Here is a 19,374-nt window from a genome sequence, read left to right on the forward strand (position 1 = left end):
GTGTTATTTCTTCTCCGCATTATATTTGTTTATATAATTGAAATACCAAAGGTAGTTCAATCAATTAGATAATCCAACCTTTGGTTGTTGATATAAATTGATTGAAACTTGGATATTGGTCTTTGGTACCATCCAAGTTATTTCTCATATTAATCCGGCTCACAGATTTCCATCTGTTCGATTGCAGATTTATTTGAGAAAGTGAGATACAACTCTTGGATATATTTCCATTGATTGAGTCTGACTGTCTAGTTGATTCTCTTGGAATTATATTGGAGTTTGTCCATACAGATTTCCTAAACGAAATATTGGGTGAGGTTGTTAAACCCCCGCTTTTTCAATATCATCCCATATTTTAGAGGCATACTCAAGCCATCTAATGTATATCATGAATCTAAAAGGCCTTACGGAAGAGACATATAGGATAGAAACATGAAAGTCAAGTTGACTATTCATGTGACTAGAGCCCGTAAAATTTGGGATTGAAGATTTTGAAACCCCAATTTTTCCACACTTGTTACAATTTGCATATGCTCTCTATAACATAAATCTCTATAAAGTGTGCGGGATTTTGGACCCCCCAAACTAAATTTGTACAAACCCTAATCAAACCACAACCACACCTTCAAAACCAACTCCAATCTTTTATCAAACTCAACCATCTAAGTCAAATATTTTTCTTAGTGGGAAAGCTCTGATCTCTAGGCCTTATTCCGACAAAGCTGCTGCCATGGAATTTGAAGCAAATATGAATCATATTAAAAAGATGGAACTTGCAAATTACATATCTAACCTTGGAAGCATGTATGGTACTGGAGACAACCCAATCATCTCCAAAGCTAGAGAATCATCCCAACAGGAAAATGAGCACCCTCGCCTAAACCCTGATGTTATTATGTGGGAAATTAGAAACGAGAAACTTCAACAAGCCAAGAAAGTCCATGATATCAACATAAAAAGAATGCCAAAATATCTACCGCAAAAGATCAAGGGAAAAATTTGGATGATTTCACCTTGATCCACGTACCTAAAAATATTTTCTCAGCTACCAGTCCTTTGAGTATTTTTCTCTTTGGTACTCTTCCTACCTTGTCTCAAACAGAAAATGGATGTTCAAATTCAAAAGAAAAAAAAAATGAAGAGAATGAAAAAACTGCACCAATTCAATGAGGTTGACTCTACTCAATCAAAGGAGGTCTTGGATAACAAATGTCATGCAACTTGACATGAACCCCAATGGAAACAAAGCTAATCATGGAGAGATGCATGATAATAGTATCTTGGGGGACTCTACTCATACTCATGTGGTAGCTTCCTTTCCTAATATCATTAATATTATTAAACCCCCGCAATTTATTTTAACCTCTTAATTTTTTACCACATGCACTTCTCTGATCTTCATTATGAACATTTTTAGAAACTTGATTTTTTGTTACCATATTGTTTCATACTTCTGGTAATTTTCAAGGATTAGGTCAAAGGATATTAAGAGATACCTAAATGATATGCTAAAGATATCTTATTTTATTTTATTTTTTCTGAAACTAAACAAAAGAAAGAAGCTATCAATTGGATTATGAAGGAAGTGAATGGCCAAAATTTCTGGATTGTTGAACCAGGTGGGGTTGTCGGCACTGCAGGAGGTTTGACTTGATATGAAAAAACAATATCTGCGTGGAGATCATTGATTTTTCTCCATCATATTTATATCATGTTTCTAGCCTGCTTGGCTTACTACTTGTTACTATGGAACCCCATATGAGCTGGCAAAGAAAGCTGAGGCTTGGAAAATGATAGAAAAAAACTGCTTCTTCTAATAATATTCCTTAGCTGGTTGTTAGGGACCTTAGTATCATCCTTCATGACTCAGAAAAATTCAGTGCCTATCGGCCCTATCCCATTGACAATGTTGAAGCCAACTAATTCAATGATAAAATTAGTGAGATGGAGCCTATTGATATTGGTTTTAATGGTTGCCCATTCACTTGGTCCAAAAAAAGGATTAGGCCGGTCATAAATGAGCAAAGACTAGACAAGGGCCCGACATTTGAGGCTTGGATTCTATTATTCCATAATACCAGTATCTCCAACATGATGGATATTGGCTCTTGCCATCATCTTATCCTTTTTAACACCAACCAGTAGCTACACTCGTTTTAAATTTTTTTTGTCCCTGGTAAGAGCATGAGGACTGCACGAAAGTCATTGATGAATATTGAAAGAAGAGGCTATCTAGATCCTCAACTTTCATCATTGCTATAAAGCTCAAGAACATATAGATTCAAGTCAAAGTTCGGTACAAATAAGTTTGTGGCGATATCAAGACAAACCTTGAAGATTGCAATAATCGTCTGAAGTGGCTTTACAAAACTGCTTCTGAAATGACATGAGTAGGTTCTAAATAGTGCTAATCTAAGGAAATAAAAAAATCAAAGATTGGTATAACATTGAAGAGAAATTATGAAAAACTAATAATAGAGACCAAACAACCAAACTTGGTGATAGAAACACCAAATTCTTCCACGGATCAACCAAAAACAGAATAACAAGAAACAAGATTGACACCATGCAAGACGCTAATGAAAGCTGGATTGCTAACAAGCATGAGGTAGATAATTGCTTCACCAACAATTTCAACAAAATGGACATTGATGAGGCCATCATGTAAACCCTAACAACATCAACCTCATTACTGCTATTATCAACCAACATGAAAATCCACCTCAATGGCATCCCTGAAGCTTAAGAAATAAAATACATCCACTCCAGTATTGTATACAAAGATCTTGGCCCAGATGGCTTACCCACAAATTCCTTCCAAGCCAATTGGAGCATTGTTGGACAAGATATAGTTAAAATAGTTCAACATTTCTGTTAGAGCATCGCTCGGTCGAACTCGCAAGTTTTGTTATCTGAAGCTTGTCGTCAATGTTAGATGCACAAAACTATATCTTGATTTCTAGTCTACTAAAGTCAAGTCTCGGACTAGGATTAGAGCATGGTAGTTGAGTATTACATATCACCGAAACACCCTCGAATATTGAATATTGAAGAACAAATAAAGACATTTGCGAGAACTTCATCAACAAAGAGGTATGTGAAGACAAATTTATCTTATTTACTCATCGTGTCTACCATTTTATGTTATGAGACGTTGTCGTATGATTTTAATATATTTAATATTGCAAATAAGGAATTTCGAGTTAAGGCTTGTCTTGTTTAAACTCTCGAAATATGATTCGAGCAACGGATTCATAAATCCTTAACAATCTTAGTTAGAACAATTAAGTGTTCACAAACTATTTCATTCAAGTTAATAATTTGGAAATTTCCCAAGCAAACAGTACAAACTGTATATGATTGTTAGGAATGTTTCAAAACTAAAAGTGAGAGAATTACAAATTGCTTAGAGCGAGCTACGCATACCTACTACGCATACCCAGTTGATCAGAATTATGTGAACTGGAAAGGTATGCATACCCTTGCAATATGAGTTCGGGAATGGGAGAAGGTACGCATACCCGGTATGCCTACAATTATGATCTGACTTCGTGAACTGCCTTGATGTACGCATACCCGGTATGTGTACTCTTACGTCCTGATTTCTCAACTCCAAGAGGTATGCACACCTACCCAGTTTCAGATGACAAAAACTGACGAACTGCCCAAGGTAATTCATACTTATTGTGCGTAACTTGATTGTGGCTAGTTCACTTTTGCTACGTCTCTCATTAACACTTCTAAGATAATTTTATTCACAAAATCTCTTTCAGCTTGTGGATTATTGTTTAGTATCAAGTGTTATTGAAGACTGTTAATGCTTGTAAGTTCCCAACCTTACTTAGCCGCTATGGGCTATCATTGTGCGGGGTTCTATAACTATCCGGAATATAGTACATATTCTTCTTTGTAATTTCAAGGCGGACTTTTCACATACTTACATGAATTCTTAAATAACAATTGAGTGAATTTTCAAACAATTTTAGCTTGAATTGCTATATATAGCATTGAAACTCTATAAATAGAGAGACTCTTGCAACTGGATTTGTTAATCCCTGGAACTTTTCTGTCCTAGTTGCAAATCTAGAGTCGTAACCTAGGGTTCTTTACGAAACTATATTAGGTTACGACTTTGAAGACTTTACTTAGGGATTGATAAATCCCGGTCAAACTATCTTTTTACCTGATAGTTCTTGTATCAGGATATTTTTTTACTGGTTATTGAAGTTCACAAACTTTAGATCATAAAAAAGATAGCTAGATATCACAAAGTTCTCTTCGTCTCATATTTTGTGATTCTTCAAGATAGATATCTAAACTCTTCTTTGATTTGTTTAGATTGTTCTTGTGACGTGGTTAGTGATCTAGGTTTTTTTTTTGATAAAAATGTAAGTGTTTCGGATTCGTGAGGTTTTTCAGACCTGTCTACTTCAAACATATTTCCAAACCTTGATTGGAACTTACCGAAAGGAAAATCGAGTAGTCTTGTCTGTCGGAGTCAGGTAGCTACCAAAACTCTTCATTGAGGCTGAAACAACTCTTATGTTGTAAAGGACGTCAGCTAAGGGAATCAAGTGCGCATAACCATGTTGGGTTCATAGGCGTACAAGAGCACGACCGAAGCTAAATTGCTTAGAGTGGTCTCAACTACAGTGCATTCCGAAGTTTGATAGTAGGCTAGTATATGTTGTGGTTTAATACAATATGGTGTTAAGAGATGGATAAGGTCTTGGGGTTTTTCTGCTAGTACAATTTTCCTCGTTAACAAATTTCTGGTGTCTTGTGTTATTTCCTTTTCCGCATTATATTGTTTATCTTTATAATAAGAATATTACAAGTAGTACATAACCAATCTAGAAGGTCTAAATTCTTATCGGTTAAGATCAAATCAAGACTTGTTCTTGCTGAATTCATTTTCTGAAAAATAGATTACAAGTTGTGTACTTGTTAGAATTTGGATCTTGACAATTTGGGTTCAAATATATTAATCTTGGATATTGATTTTTGAGATCGCCCAAGAACTCTTCTTCACAATCAGATAGCGGACCTTCGGTCTATATATATTGACTGTGCAAAAAAAAAAAAACTCCATATACCCCTTCAAGGGTCTTTACATTTGACCTACTTGTGTTTATATTAGGTTTTGTCCATATATGTTGTCGAACAAAAAAATTGGTGGTTACCTGTTACCCTCTCCTTTTAAATTTCCTCTTGTCTATTCACATCCTTAAGGAAATGACCTCCACCTTTATTTTTCTAATACCCAAAACTGACAACTCCTCATTTCCATGCTACTTCAGAACCATCGGCTTGTGTAAAACCACTTATAAAATTATATACAAGATCCTAGCTCAGAGAATGTAATCCATGATAAACAAAAGCATCTCCCCTTATGAGTCATACCCTTCATATCTGGTGAACAGTACTGAGAATATTACAATTTCCATGAAACTATCCATAATATGAGATCCAAGGGGGAAAATAAAGGTGGGAAAGGCAACGTGGGAATAAAAAATTTATATGTCCAAGACTTTTGATAAGGTGGAATATAATTTTCTAATTGTTGTCATGAAGCAAATTGGTTTCAATGATAATTGGTGCAGCAAATATATCGATGTATTTCTATTACCAACTCAATTATCCCGACAAATGGAGTCTCGGTTAACTTCTTCGAACCTTCTAAGGGGTCTCAGGAAAGGATACCCTATTTATATTTATATGCATGTTCTGCATGGAAGCCCTCTCAAGAACCCTCATGCATGCTAAAGCTATAGTCTGGTAACTGGCATAAAAATATGTAAGGAAGACCCTCCCACCAGCCATTTGTTTTTGTTGATGACTGCATAGTATTCTGCAAAGCTAGTAAAATTGAAAGTCAGAATCATGTGGATATTCTCAAAATCTGCATTGTTATTTCTGGGCAGCTTATTAACTTCGACAAGTCAGGGTGTTCTTCAGAAAAGCAAATATGAAGACATTAGCATCAACATAAGTAACTCCATGGAGGTGAAAATACTTGATCTAGATGATAGATACGTACCAATAGAAGCAAGATAAAAGCTTTTAAAACTTGTATTAAAAAGCTCAAGTAAAGGCTAGCTAGTTGGAATAATATCTTGCTAATATCTGCTGGAAGATGCGCCAACTTCATGAGCTCAGTCACCTCTACTTCAAGTATATACCAAATGAATAGTTGCAAAGTCCCAAAAAAAAAAATATCAGGATCTCAGCAAGATTCAACGAGATTTTTTCTTGAGCAAAGATGCTGACAACCCAAAGGGTTACTACCCTAAGGCTTGGATATGTACATGTAAACCAAATGAGTTGGGAGGTTTGGGTTTCAAGAACATTGAGATGTTTAACATTGCCATGATCACCAAAATTAGTAGTGTTTTGAAAAAAATAAGGAATCTTTATAGTCTCAACTTATGACAAAAAAGGATCTAGATGAATAAAATGTTTTAGATTTAGATACCAAACCAAAAGTGGTAGATTCCTGGATTTGGAAAAGTATTTTGGAAGGCATCACCAATATTCAGGAGCATAACAGCTGGAAGGTTGACATGGGACCTGAATAAGCATCAGGGATGATAATTGGTTGGATAACACTAATATCATCTTGACCAAACCCAATTATTGCCCACCAAACATGTTAATGGTCAATCATCTAAAATTTGCATGATAAATTTTGGGACAACAATAAAACCAGTCTTTGGTTCTAGCTTGAGGTAGCAAAACCAATATTGGACACACCTCTCAATTATGGATAAGCATACGATGTCAAGTGGAATCTGACAAGCTGATGAGATTTCTTTGTCAAGTCTCTTTACAAAGCCAAAATGGATAACAAGTATATCAATGAAGCTCATTTATTGATTGGGTTAATATGTTGAAGATGAACACCTCTTCCATCATCAAGATCTTTTTTTGGAACTGTGCTCATAGAAATTCTCCCTACTAATGCTAAAACTACTAGTATATATTGATCCAATATGCAAAGAAGTTGTGGGGAAGAAACCATGGTAAACCTATTTATGAGTTTCCATGCTGCTACTTCATCGTGGAAATATCTTTATAGGTACAAGGAATTTTTCAAGTATACAAACTTCATTAATTGGTTCAACTCTTGGTTTAATACTAATACTAGCACTAGCCATGGAAGGATTTCTCGTACTACTGCACGCTGGTTTATTTTGAAAGCCATGTGTGATATAATGTTCAGCAAAATTGAGTCGAATGCAAATATTATTATTAACTTATCATAGATATCATCATCTCCAGAATCATACTGTCAATAATGTGTTTTACACTTTAAAAGATAATCATGTCCAAACTCCCTTAAATAGAAGAAGCATGTTTGGGATTGTGATAAACATCTGTACTTTCCAAGACCCTGAAACCTAGCTTTTTTATACTACCGTAATCGCTTCTGAATTTGCAGGAAACTGTATAGAGCATCGAGGACATCTAGGATACAATGGGGAATAGGAAAACACATGAGATGTTGACTTAACATTCACATGGTATAAAGAGCTGCAGAAACATGGAAACTCTAGCCCGTTTTACTATGCTTTACCAGAATGTGGTACAAACAATTGGCACAATAGAAGCCAGCTTGTATCGCTCTTACACCTACCTAAATTTTCATATAAGAAAAAGTTGTTTATCACGATCCATTTACCTTGTTTTTTAGTTAGATATACGAAGGAAACCAAACCCATACTTTACTAAAAAACGCAAGGGTAATGACAACCCTAAGGTAAAACCATAAAGAAAGTGGTCATTTCCGTTCTTTCTTCTAGCAAAACCTAGAAGTAAGTAGCGTAGAGATATCAAGCGGAGATTGAATATTCGACCAAAATATATTGTCAAGAAACATATTTATATCTGTGTGAAATGTGTGTGTGGAGACTGCAGAGTCATGTGTCTTGTACGTGTGGTAACTGCCAGGTGACAGTTAATATAAACGTTGTTCACCAGCTGAGAGAGTTTTAAGTTTCAGGTGTTTAAATACACAGGATAGAGTCATTATCTGTAAGATTGAAATTGAATTTGAAATGAAATCAAAACCAGAGAAGATTGTCAAACGACATCTACTCTTATCACATGGTATCAGATACCTTTCAAAACCCTAAATCAATTCCAATTTCATTCAAACCTCAATAATATTGAATGTATGATTCAAATAACCACATTGCTTTAACCTTTAAACCTCCATCAAAGTTATCTGCAACAAATTATCCTCTCTGGAAATTTCAAATTGTTACATTACTTCGAAGTTATGATCGTTGGTGTCTCTTTCCAGTGTCCAGTTAAATTTTTCAGAAAAACATCTGTTGCTGGTACTGCTATTGTGGAAGCTCCTAATTTCATTGATCCAGATCCAGAAAATGAGTTTGTTCGCAATCCACGCCACACTTATTGGGTAAATCAAGACTCTGATATTTTATCTTGATTGTTTACTGCTTGTACTGAAGAGATTCACTATCAGGTTGTAGATTGTACCTTTTATCATGAGATTTGGACTCGATTAGAAAATTATTACAATTCAACAACCAAATCTCGAATTATGAAATTAAAAACAGATCTCATAGGCTTAAAGAAGAGCTCAGATTCTATGCTTGTGTATTTTAATAAGGCTCGTTCAGTTTCTCATCAGTTAGCTCAAATTGGTAGAGCAATTACTGATGAAGATTTGGTAATTCACATCCTACAAGGCTTACCTTATGAGTTCAATGATTTTAAAACATCGATCTGTACTCAACAGTTAAAGAATGATAATCTCATCACTTCTTCAGAACTTCTTGGATTGTTGTTATCCGAAGAAACTAGAGTTGTTGTTGAATCTAAGGTGGATCTCACTACTGCTTCTGCCAATGTGACACAACCACAACACCAACACTTCCATTCCTCATCACATGTAGGTGCGAATGCTTATCCACATAATGATTATCCAAATTATTCAGGTACCTCATATCCTAACCATTCTGGTTATTCACCTTGGAATAATACTTCAAATCGTGGTAATTTTGGAAAACATAGTAATTCTGGCTTTAGAGGAAATAAAAATGATGGTAGATTCAGAGGAGCATTTCAGAGGAGGTAGAAACTTTAATGGTGGTAGATTTGGCCATACTGGTGGCTCAAACAATTTTTATCCTCCTTCACCAAGATATGAGTATTATGTTGAATGTCAAATTTGTAAGAAACCAGGACACTTAGCTCCTGAATGCAGATACAGGTTTATGTCTAATGATTATTCAATGATGCAAGCATATCATACTTCTTATGACTCATATGGTGATGACTTTGAGGATTACTGGTGCCCTGAACCTGAGGCTTTTGCTGTTTATAATGAAGAGTGTGTTGCTTCATCATCTGGGTGGATACCTGACTATGGAGCTACACATCACTTCAATTCAGACTTCCAGTATTAATCTGCATTCAGAATATCAAGGTTCTGATCAAGTCAAAGTTGGCAATGGATCAGGTTTGAACATTACTCATATAGGTTCTTCCACATTACATAATGATTCTGTTCAATTTACTATTTCTAATGTCCTTCATGTACCATCTATTACCACGAATTTGATATTTGTTTTTCAATTTACTAAAGAGAATAATATTTTGAATTCTACTTTGATAAATTTCTTATGAAGGATATGGTTACCCACAAGGTTCTCGTTCATGGTACTGTTAAGGATGGTCTCCATCACATGGAATTTACATTTGCTCAGCTCAAGCAAGCACTATCTTCTGGAGTTTCTTCATCAAAAAGTTGGCATAATAAGCTTGGTCATCCAGCATATCAGACTCTCAAGCATGTTCTCTCTTCAGTTGATGAGGTTATTGATTCTCATTTATCCTCTACTATTTGCTCATCCTGCCAATCAGCAAAAAATCATGCTCTCCCTTATCCCACTAGTTCCAACAATAATGTGTATGGTCCTTTAGATTTGATATACTCAGATGTGTGGGTATCACCATTGTGTTCTATCAATGGTTACAAATATTATATGTCCTTTATTGACTCATTTAGTATATTCACCTGGTTGTACCCTTTAGCCTATAAATCTGAAGTACTTGCAATTTTTTCTAAATTCAAAGCATTTGTGGAAATCAGCTTAATAGAAGAATTAAATTTGTTCGGTATGATTGGGGAGGTGAATACAGGATTGTCTCAACTTATTTGGATACATGTGGAATTGGTCATAGAGTGAACTGTCCTCATGCTCATGCTCAAAATTGCAAAGCTAGGAGAAAACATAGACATATAGTTAAAACAGGATTGGCCTTATTTCGTCATGCTTCTTTACCCTTATCTTTTTGGTCCTATGCCTTTGAAACTGCAAATTTCTTGATTAATAGACTTCCCACACCAAAACTACAAAACTTGTCACCTCTGGAATTCTTGTTTCAACTCAAACCAGAATATTTGTTCTTACACACATTTGGTAGTGCTTGTTATCCATGTCTCAGAAATTTTAATCATCACAAGTTGGAGCCAAGATCAGTTAGGTGTATCTTTCTTGGTTACAGTCATATGCACAAGGTATATAGGTGCTTTAATCCACATACTAATAAAATCATTATATCCAGGGATGTAAAATTTCATGAATCTACCTTTCCTTATGCTTCATTGTTTACTTCTGATTCCATCACTGCTACTTTGCGAACTATGTCTGTTACTTCATCAGTTTTACCTGCTAGTGGGTTATCACCTGGTTCTGGCCTGACCTCTATTTCCAATGAAGTTGATATGTCATCTTCTATTCCAAGTACTTCTGCATCAGATGTTACTTCAGCTCCTACTTCTACAGTTACAAATGCTCATCCCATGAAAACCAGGGGTAAATGGGTATAACAAGACCCAAACCAAGAATTTATGCTTCAGAAGTTTAGTATGTGTGTGAAGACATTACAGTTCCCACCTGTTATACTGAGGCTTGTAAAGATCCTAATTGGAGAGCTGTTATGGATGAAGAAATCACTGCTTTGTTGCAGAATGGAACTTGGAAATTAGTACTAGCAATTGCAGGACAAAATGTGATTGGCTGCAAGTGGATTTTCAGAATCAAAAGGAGAGATGATGGTTCCATTGAAAGGTATATGGAAAGACTGGTGGCCAAAGGCTATAATCAGGTAGAAGATTGATTATCAAGACACATTTAGCCGTGTAGTCAAACAAACAACTCTGAGGATCATTCTTTCTATTTCTCTCTACAAGAACTCGCAGATTAGACAGCTGGATGTCAAGAATGCATTCTTACATGGCCACTTATTTGAAGATGTTTTTATGATTCAACCACGAGGATATACTGATAACTTACTTCCCAATCATGTGTGGAAGCTTCAGAGGTCTCTATATGGTTTGAAACAAGCCCCGAGGGCTTGGTTTGAAAGATTAAGTCAGTTTCTGGTCAAAAATGGTTTTTCTTCTTCAAAGACTGATACTTCTCTTTTCTATAGAGTGACATCTACATATGCACTTTACTATATTAATCTATGTGGATGACATTTTGGTGACATAGAGCTCTTCTTCTGACATTGATCATTTGATTGTTGCTTTAGACAGGGAATCTGTTATTAAAGATTTGGGTATCTTGCATTTTTTCTTGGGCATTCATGCTACCTAGAACTCAGCAGGTATGTTATTGTCTCAGGAACAATATGTCTCTAATCTGCTAGTTAAAACAAAAATGGATGGTGCAGCTAGCTGTGCTACTCCTATAGCTTCCTCAACTTCTGTAACGGACTCTACTTCTTTTGAAGATCCAGTTCTCTGTAGAAGTACAGTTGGTGCACTACAATATGCAACAATCGCCAGACATGACATTTCTTATGTTGTCAGTAAAGCTTGTCAACATATGCAGAATCCATCTAATGCAGATTGGTCAACTGTCAAGAGGATATTAAGGTACTTGAAGGGCACTATTTCTTATGGTTTGCGGTTTAAAAGATCCATCTCCCTTCAGCTCTAAGCTTACTCAGATGCCGATTGGGCTGGTGATATCATTGATAGAAGATCTACAGGTGGCATGACACTTTATATTGGTCCCAAATCTCATCTCCTGGTGTTCAAGGAAGCAGAAAACTGTCTCAAGATCTAACAAAGAAGAAGAGTATCGTGCACTAGCAGATGCTACCTCAGAATTAGTTTGGGTGGAGTCCTTACTTCATGAATTGCATTTCTCTTCACCAAGGGTACCTGTTCTGTGGTGTGACAACACGGGAGCAACCTACTTAACCACAAATCCAATTTTTCATCACAGGATGAAACATATAGAGATTGCCTTTCATTATGTCAGGGAATTAGTTGTTGCAAAGGCTCTGGATGTTCGATTTCTTTCTACACAGGATCAGATAGCAGACATTTTTACTGAAAGGTTTATCCAGTTCTTGTTTCTCTGCACTTAGATTCAAGCTCAAGATCAGATATCGGGTTCACCCGCCCCGGTGATAGCATTCCTTTATATTGCGCCTACCACGGTCCGCTTACCGAGGAAGAGAAAGGTAGGACCTGGAGCCAGAGCAAGTTGGGTTGGGGTATAGAGCCGTAAGTGTGGTGGGGGTGACAGAGGGAAAACGTCTACCAAAAGCGCCTTGGCGGCAGCTCTTCCCTCCATGAGAACTCTCTCCCCGCTGGAAAAGATTCATTGACTATGTGACTTTTCATCATCAGAGAAGAAGTTCGAAAGAACGGGGGTTGTGGAGGGGTGTTGGGAAACAGATTTATATCTGTGTGAAATGTGTGTGTGAAGAATGCAGAGTCACGTGTCTCGTACGTGTGGTAACTGCATGCCAGGTGACAGTTAATATAAACGTTGGTCACTGGCTGAGAGAGTCTTAAGTTTCAGGTGTTTAAAAACACAGGATAGAGTCATTGTTTGTAAGATTGAAATTGAATTTGAAATGAAATGAAAACCAGAGAAGATTGTCAAACGACATCTACTCTTCTCACATATATCAAGACAATTATCCAGTTTTCACTAAAAATTAAAAAGAAGAAGAAAGTCTCTCCACTCCGGATGTTGAGAATGCCGGTTAGAAAAGCTCTAATCTTGTAATTGCTCTTATATCTAGTTAGAAGTTCGACTTCGAGAAGCAATAACGTCATAAGTTAGTTTGGTATACGATTTCAGAATGATTTAAGTAAAAAAAATCAATTTTTTATGATTATTTTACTTATAATTTTTGGGATTAATTTCTGCTTCTAATATCCAATCACTTATTAGCGAGCTACATCCGGATTCCAATGCTCAAGCAAGATTAGCGATAATTTCACACCATTGGTCTGAGAGACTGTCTAACTGTAGGTTTTTCCATAAAAGTCCTGATCTCCACTTTTGACATTTTTGATACAAGTATTATCAAACACAAACAGTCCCCTCTTCACAAGCAATGTATCTTTAATGGGTTCCTATTATGATCACAACCATACATTGATAATTAGACGGTAAGGATCATTTGTTTAACTTTTATAGATACTTAGCTTATCAGTGTTTTCTTCCTTTTTGCTAGAATATTAACACCTACTTACATATTTCCTTCCCTTGCTCTTCTTTCATGAATGCAAAACTAAACTCATTTGAAGTTTACTTGAAACCAAACCTTCAAAACATGGGATTAGTCATTACTCCTTCGTCCCATTTTTTCCCAAAAATATTTTCAAATTCATCTTTCACTGACAATCATAATTCATCTTCAACTCTAAAGCCTATTCATAAAAAATTGCTAACAAATACTCATGCTTCGCTTGTTTTCCAACCACCACCTCTCTTAGCTGCAAACGATGGTAAGAGGAATCTCCTATCAAGGAATGGAGAGTCATTAGTTGTTACATTTGGCACCAAAAATGGTTTTGGCGAGGAAGATAACAGGGCACTTGAGACCGTGTTAAAGCTTTATACAGCGATCAAGCAGAGGAATGTTCGAGAATTGTCGGACGTTATTGGAGATGAATGTAGATGTGTTTGTAACTTCTTTTCTTACTTCCATTCATTCTATGGGAAGAAGGTAAAATATTTATAACTAAACTGCGAGTAGTAAACTGTTGTGATATCTAATATTGAGACAATGCCAAATGTTTTTCTGTCTTCGTTGAGTAGCAAGTGTTGGAGTTCTTCAGATTTTTGTTGGAATACTTGGGAAAGAACATAGAATTTGTAGTGCGTCCCACATTACATGATGGAATGAATGTTGGCGTTTCATGGAAACTAGGTTCGGAAAATTTGCTCCCCTCTCTCCATTTTCTCATTTCCTTTGTTTGCAGTTAGTTGTATGTGGGAGCTGAATTCATTCTGAAACCTTCTTCATCAAAACTTGCATGCAGTATGGGACAAGAAGCATGATGTACCACTTGGAAAAGGTATCAGCTTCTATATGTGTCATGTCTACCATGGAAAGATGGTAATTAGGTGAGCAAAAATGCTTGATAAGATGCTGATATTCCCAACTTTAATAGATCTTAATATGCTACCGTCAAGGTTCACATCTTTGTTGCCTCAACAAATCAGGAACGTGGAGATGTTTTTGGAGCCACTTGTCCATATCGAACCGCTTCAACTGGTAAGATCTATGCCTCTCCATGTCAAGTCTAAATCAAATGAACGTATAACAAATTTCAATGAGCTTTCCTTTTGCAGAAAGTCATTGGATTTGTGATGTCAATCTTGGATAAGTGGGGGTGGAACAAAGAGATACAGAGCTGGAATAAAATAAGATCAAACATCAAAGAGAAGAGGGCTTTATATCTCTCGTCCACTTTGGCTGTCACGGTTGTGTTCTTGTTCATGATCGGCCTGTGCTAGACAATACAGATATACATGTAATGTTGCTATTAAGTTTTCTTTGCTTTTGCTGCACTTGACAAAAGAGGGGAACAAATTCCGTATTTACTTCTCTAACATAAGGTCAAGTTCTTGTTACAACCCTGCATAGAGGTAATTCACAGTTTGTTGCTAATTTACACCGCAAGTGATTTTATATTTACGAAGATATCCTTGCGAAAAAGACAAAAAATAGAAAATTAATGTAAAATAGATGACCAGAAAAACTTAATACATTAATCATCGTGATAAGGTTAATAGGAAACCTGAACATAGATCGTAGAATAGCAACAGAAAAGAAAAGGTTCTGTTAACATTGTATTTTCCTAACCAATTACAGCACCAAACACTAAAATCTATTCCTACTACGTATCTGCTGTATATAGTCAAGTTACTGGCTGTATGACATTCACACTGTGCATCTGCAAGCAACAATGAACCGCAATTCCATAAATTTCACAACACGGAATAGATATACTAGCATCCGGAAAATGAAATCATGATGTACATCACAGACCTTAAACAACAAATTTATAAAAACATTAACAATGTCAACTGTGTGGTGCTAAGCTTGTTGAGCCTTGAAACTTCATTCAGAACGTTATGAGGCTACTTAGAGAACTCTTCAAGTAAAATTCGTTAAAACAAAATGATGAATTATCTTTTACAAGGTCATCAGGAAAAAGGAAAACACCACAGATTTGTTTGTTTCATTGATGACTCTAAGACAATCCAGTCAACTGAAGGGTTTAAGACAGATAATATAAACTACACCTAATTTAAAATGTAAGTAGTTAACTAACCAAAACCTGAGGCCCAGTATTTAACTCTACATCATTGATTATATACTTGAGTTGTCTAGCAGCCTGATGAACCCGAAAGAGTGAGCCAAGTAAGACAGCAAGTTTGCAACTGATTCGACTAAGTTTTTCATTATTTTCTAATGGTTCACATCAAAGAACTCAATGATAAACCGACAAGTTGGTTAGTCAGGATACCAAATCTTAGTCTCCAATGTCAGCAACAGACAGAATAACAGATTCGAAGGATCAGGTTCTATCAGCTTTCTATTTAAATAAAAGAAGGCAATAGCATTTTCAGTTTATGTAGAAACCAGAGAGGAAGCATCATATACCTATTATGAACGCTTGAAAAGATGATGTCCAACCATCTCAGTTACTCCCAGGGCAGGAAGGGTCTCACATCCAAAAAGCTCTTGAAGCTTCTGGTCACATAATATCATCATGGAATCCATAGGGTCCTAAAAGAAAAGGCAAAGGCATTAGAAGCTTTACAGAACGATTTAGTATCTCACGATGACTATAATAGATAATTAATAGAGTAGTGATAGGAACACCTCCAAAATCAATAAAGAATCTACCATATTTGCTAGTTTTGAAGACACGACAAAAAATAAGATAAATTTTCAAACTTGCAGGAAACAAATATGCCGCAGAACAAATGAGAATGTACACATAATTTGTTATTGACTACAATGATGCAAGTTTAACAACTTCTTGTACTAATAATGCAAAAAATTCATAAATAAAAAGCCATCGTATTAAAAGTCATTCTGTTGGTCTATTCACCAAATTGTAAAGGATTAGATACCTCTATCATAAGACAAACCTAAGTGGAAGAAGTGACATGAAACCTAGGCATTCAAAAGTGTCCATCCTAGAGACAAATAGCATGGCCCCAGAAATGAAGAATTTAACGCAACAACACCAGGTTGCACCTAGAACTCACCTCCAGATGGTTCGCTTGTATGTACTCCCAGACACGGCTTAAAGCCTCAGACTGAGGAATCTCCCTATCTCCAGAACCAAAAAATTTAGCAAGTGCATCGGATATTATTACAAGAGAGGGACTAGGAGGTACAACACTTGCAGACTCCTTCTCCGCTTTTACTTGTTTTTTCTCTTCACCAGATTCTTCGTCATCATAGTTGAGAGAATACAAAATCTCATTCAGGTTGACATGGGATGATGGACTAGGAGGTTCAGTACTTTCACTTGCAGATTCCACTTCTACCTTCGCTCGTTTTTTCTCACGACCAGATTCTTCTACAAAATTCAGAGATATAAACTTGAATTAACATTAAATTAAAGTAAGGATATACGAGGCATCCTTTACACACTTAAATACATACTTGATGGTTCAAGAGCAATAATATGTTTGGATAGCAGCTTGTTCATCTTGAACATGTCAGTGCAATCTGTTTCGAACACCAAACGCAGCTCGTCATTGCAGATTATCTTTCTTTTGTTACTAGGATCCTGAAGTTTATGTTTCCTTATGTATGCCCATAGTTGCTTAACAATCTGAACCAGAGAGAAAATTTGCCATAGCAGACCCAGTATTCAGAATCAAGAAACATTATATACTTATTATCGATGAGCCTTAAAAAGATGGACTCCATTAGGTAGAACGATTTTTAAGTATTACCTCGGTCCTGGGCATTGTTGGCTCACCAACAATGGTCTGAAGTTCAGGTGAGACACCACAAACTTTGTTTAGACCCCCTGGGCCACCTCTTCTTTTAGCTGGAGCACTGCAATAAATAGAGTATAAAGCAAATGTAAACAGTCATATTCAAACTTCTCCGACCATACTCAAAACACGTTCTGATTCGAACATTCTGATAGACAAAGTGGTACTTGTTTTTTTTTAAATGTACATTCACACATACCAAACAAAGACATAGTAATATCCGCATATGGAGAGAAAGGTAAAAAGTACAAATTACTTCGAAATACAGTTAATGACAAATGAACAGTGCAAAATTACGCTGAAAATAGTCAAGCACCACCGTTTTCACGAAATCACTAAACGGATGACACAACTTAACAAAGAAAGTTACCAATTATAACAAATGGAAATTGAGATGCTCACAGCAACAAACTATGCCATTAGTGCGCTTATTCATAACTAATCATTGAGCATGCAAATGTAAACTAAGTGAATATATGGTATGTAAATGCAACAGTCGCGACTTTTTAGTTCATAAACATAAACATCCATGCAAAGGTCAAACAAAGTAAACATTTGCCATCATCAGTAAACAAAAGACAAAAGGTCAACTTTTCTGGAATTCAACAAATTCCTAAATTCAGCAATAATTGAGACCATTAGGCTGCACTCGGCGGAAGTGGAGATCAGAAAATGAACTTCAAACTCCTAATTGCAAAACACGCCATCATAGCTCTAAAACCCTAAACCCGAAAATGAAACCCTAACTTGATTTTGTTTTGCAATTCAAACAAAACCCCCAAAAATGAACAGCTCCAGAACCTCAAAATACCCTTGTTTTTGGTTTGCAAATTAGAAAAAAGACCTAAACCAAAATTACCTAAATTAAAAAATAAATAAATTTAGAGAAAACCCTAAAAACAAAAAATACCGAAAATGAATGAAGACATACCCTTCTTTAGGCTCAGCTTTAGTTTTCTTAGGATGAGACCTCCCCTGGGGCTGAGGCTGAGGCTGAGGCTGAGGCTGTGGCTGTATAGGAAGAGGGTTTGGGTTTGTTTGTAAATGTATGTTTGGATTTTGTTGTTGAGTGGGAGCATGAAAGTTTAGCTCTTCATGATGCCTTTGTTGTTGTTGTTGTTGCTGCTGTTGTTGCTGCTGCTGTTGCTGCTGTTGTAGAGCAAAATGAGAAGCGATCTGATGAGAATGCTGTTGGTGTTGATGAAATTGAGGATGATGTTGTCGTAGTTGCTGGTATTGAGCTTGAAGGGCGAAATGATCTCTAGGTGTAAGATGGGGTTGTGGCTGTGGAGGATGGTGTTGTTGCGGTTGTGGTTGTGGTGGTGGTGGAGGATGTTGTTGTTGCTGTTGTGGTGGTGGGTGTGGTTGTTGTTGGTGACCATAGAGATACTGAATATGGTGACGAATGAAATTAGATTTGTGAGATAAGTCTAACCCTAATTTAGCTTCTAAATGTTTAACAATACTGTCTAGATTTGTAAATGCTTGTGGATCAGATGTTCTTAGTAATTTCTCTACAATGTTTGCTAGTTCCTGGTCAGTCACCATTGTGCATCACCAAAATGACAAACAACAAATAACTGAATAAACTGAAAATAAAATAAAAATAAAAACCCACTTCAAATCTAGTTCCCTCCTTGCTGTTGTTGTTGTTGTTGTTGGCCCTCTCTCTCTCTCTCTCTGTCTCTCTGTGTGCCTTCTCCTCTCTCTATCTCTCTCTATCCTTATATCTTCTCCTGATTTGACGTTTTTACCCTTCATTTTTACTAAAGTAATGTGACGGCTGAATGACGATATTGTCCTGATCTTATCCTGTATAAATTCTTTATTTAGAAACTGTGACCCTAGTTAGCAATTCGTAGTTCGGCATACGTACGGAACGGCAAATGTACGTGTATTATTCGGATTCATAAAGGTCAAGTTCGATCAAAAATCCGGTCAACGGTTCGTGAGCTGGCAGTAAATCGGAACGGCATACATACGTGTATAATTCGTTTTAGAGATATGAATTCGGGATACAAAATTCGGCTTGATGCAAACATTTAATATTAGA

General features: G+C 36.3%; 2 protein-coding genes across 2 annotated transcripts; one reads left to right on the forward strand and one right to left on the reverse strand.

Moving 5' to 3' along the window:
* Window positions 1-13,548: 13,548 nt before the first annotated feature.
* Window positions 13,549-14,930, forward strand: LOC113302884. The gene is made up of 5 exons (XM_026551850.1): window positions 13,549-14,016; window positions 14,109-14,220; window positions 14,333-14,417; window positions 14,517-14,568; window positions 14,646-14,930. The coding sequence occupies exons 1-5, from the start codon at window positions 13,567-13,569 to the stop codon at window positions 14,808-14,810; spliced, it is 864 nt and encodes a 287-aa protein (XP_026407635.1). The 5' UTR covers window positions 13,549-13,566; the 3' UTR covers window positions 14,811-14,930.
* A 91-nt stretch (window positions 14,931-15,021) lies between these two features.
* Window positions 15,022-19,006, reverse strand: LOC113302879 (bromodomain-containing protein 4-like). The gene is made up of 6 exons (XM_026551841.1): window positions 18,253-19,006; window positions 17,277-17,382; window positions 16,981-17,152; window positions 16,578-16,894; window positions 15,964-16,089; window positions 15,022-15,250 (listed from the first exon to the last, which is right to left on the reverse strand). Exons 1-5 carry the CDS (start codon window positions 18,867-18,869, stop codon window positions 15,967-15,969), a joined length of 1,335 nt encoding a protein of 444 aa, XP_026407626.1. The 5' UTR covers window positions 18,870-19,006; the 3' UTR covers window positions 15,022-15,250; window positions 15,964-15,966.
* Window positions 19,007-19,374: the final 368 nt, after the last annotated feature.

This window comes from Papaver somniferum, chromosome 1 (genome assembly GCF_003573695.1).
Source record: "Papaver somniferum cultivar HN1 chromosome 1, ASM357369v1, whole genome shotgun sequence".
In the NCBI taxonomy this organism is placed as follows: Eukaryota; Viridiplantae; Streptophyta; class Magnoliopsida; order Ranunculales; family Papaveraceae; genus Papaver; species Papaver somniferum.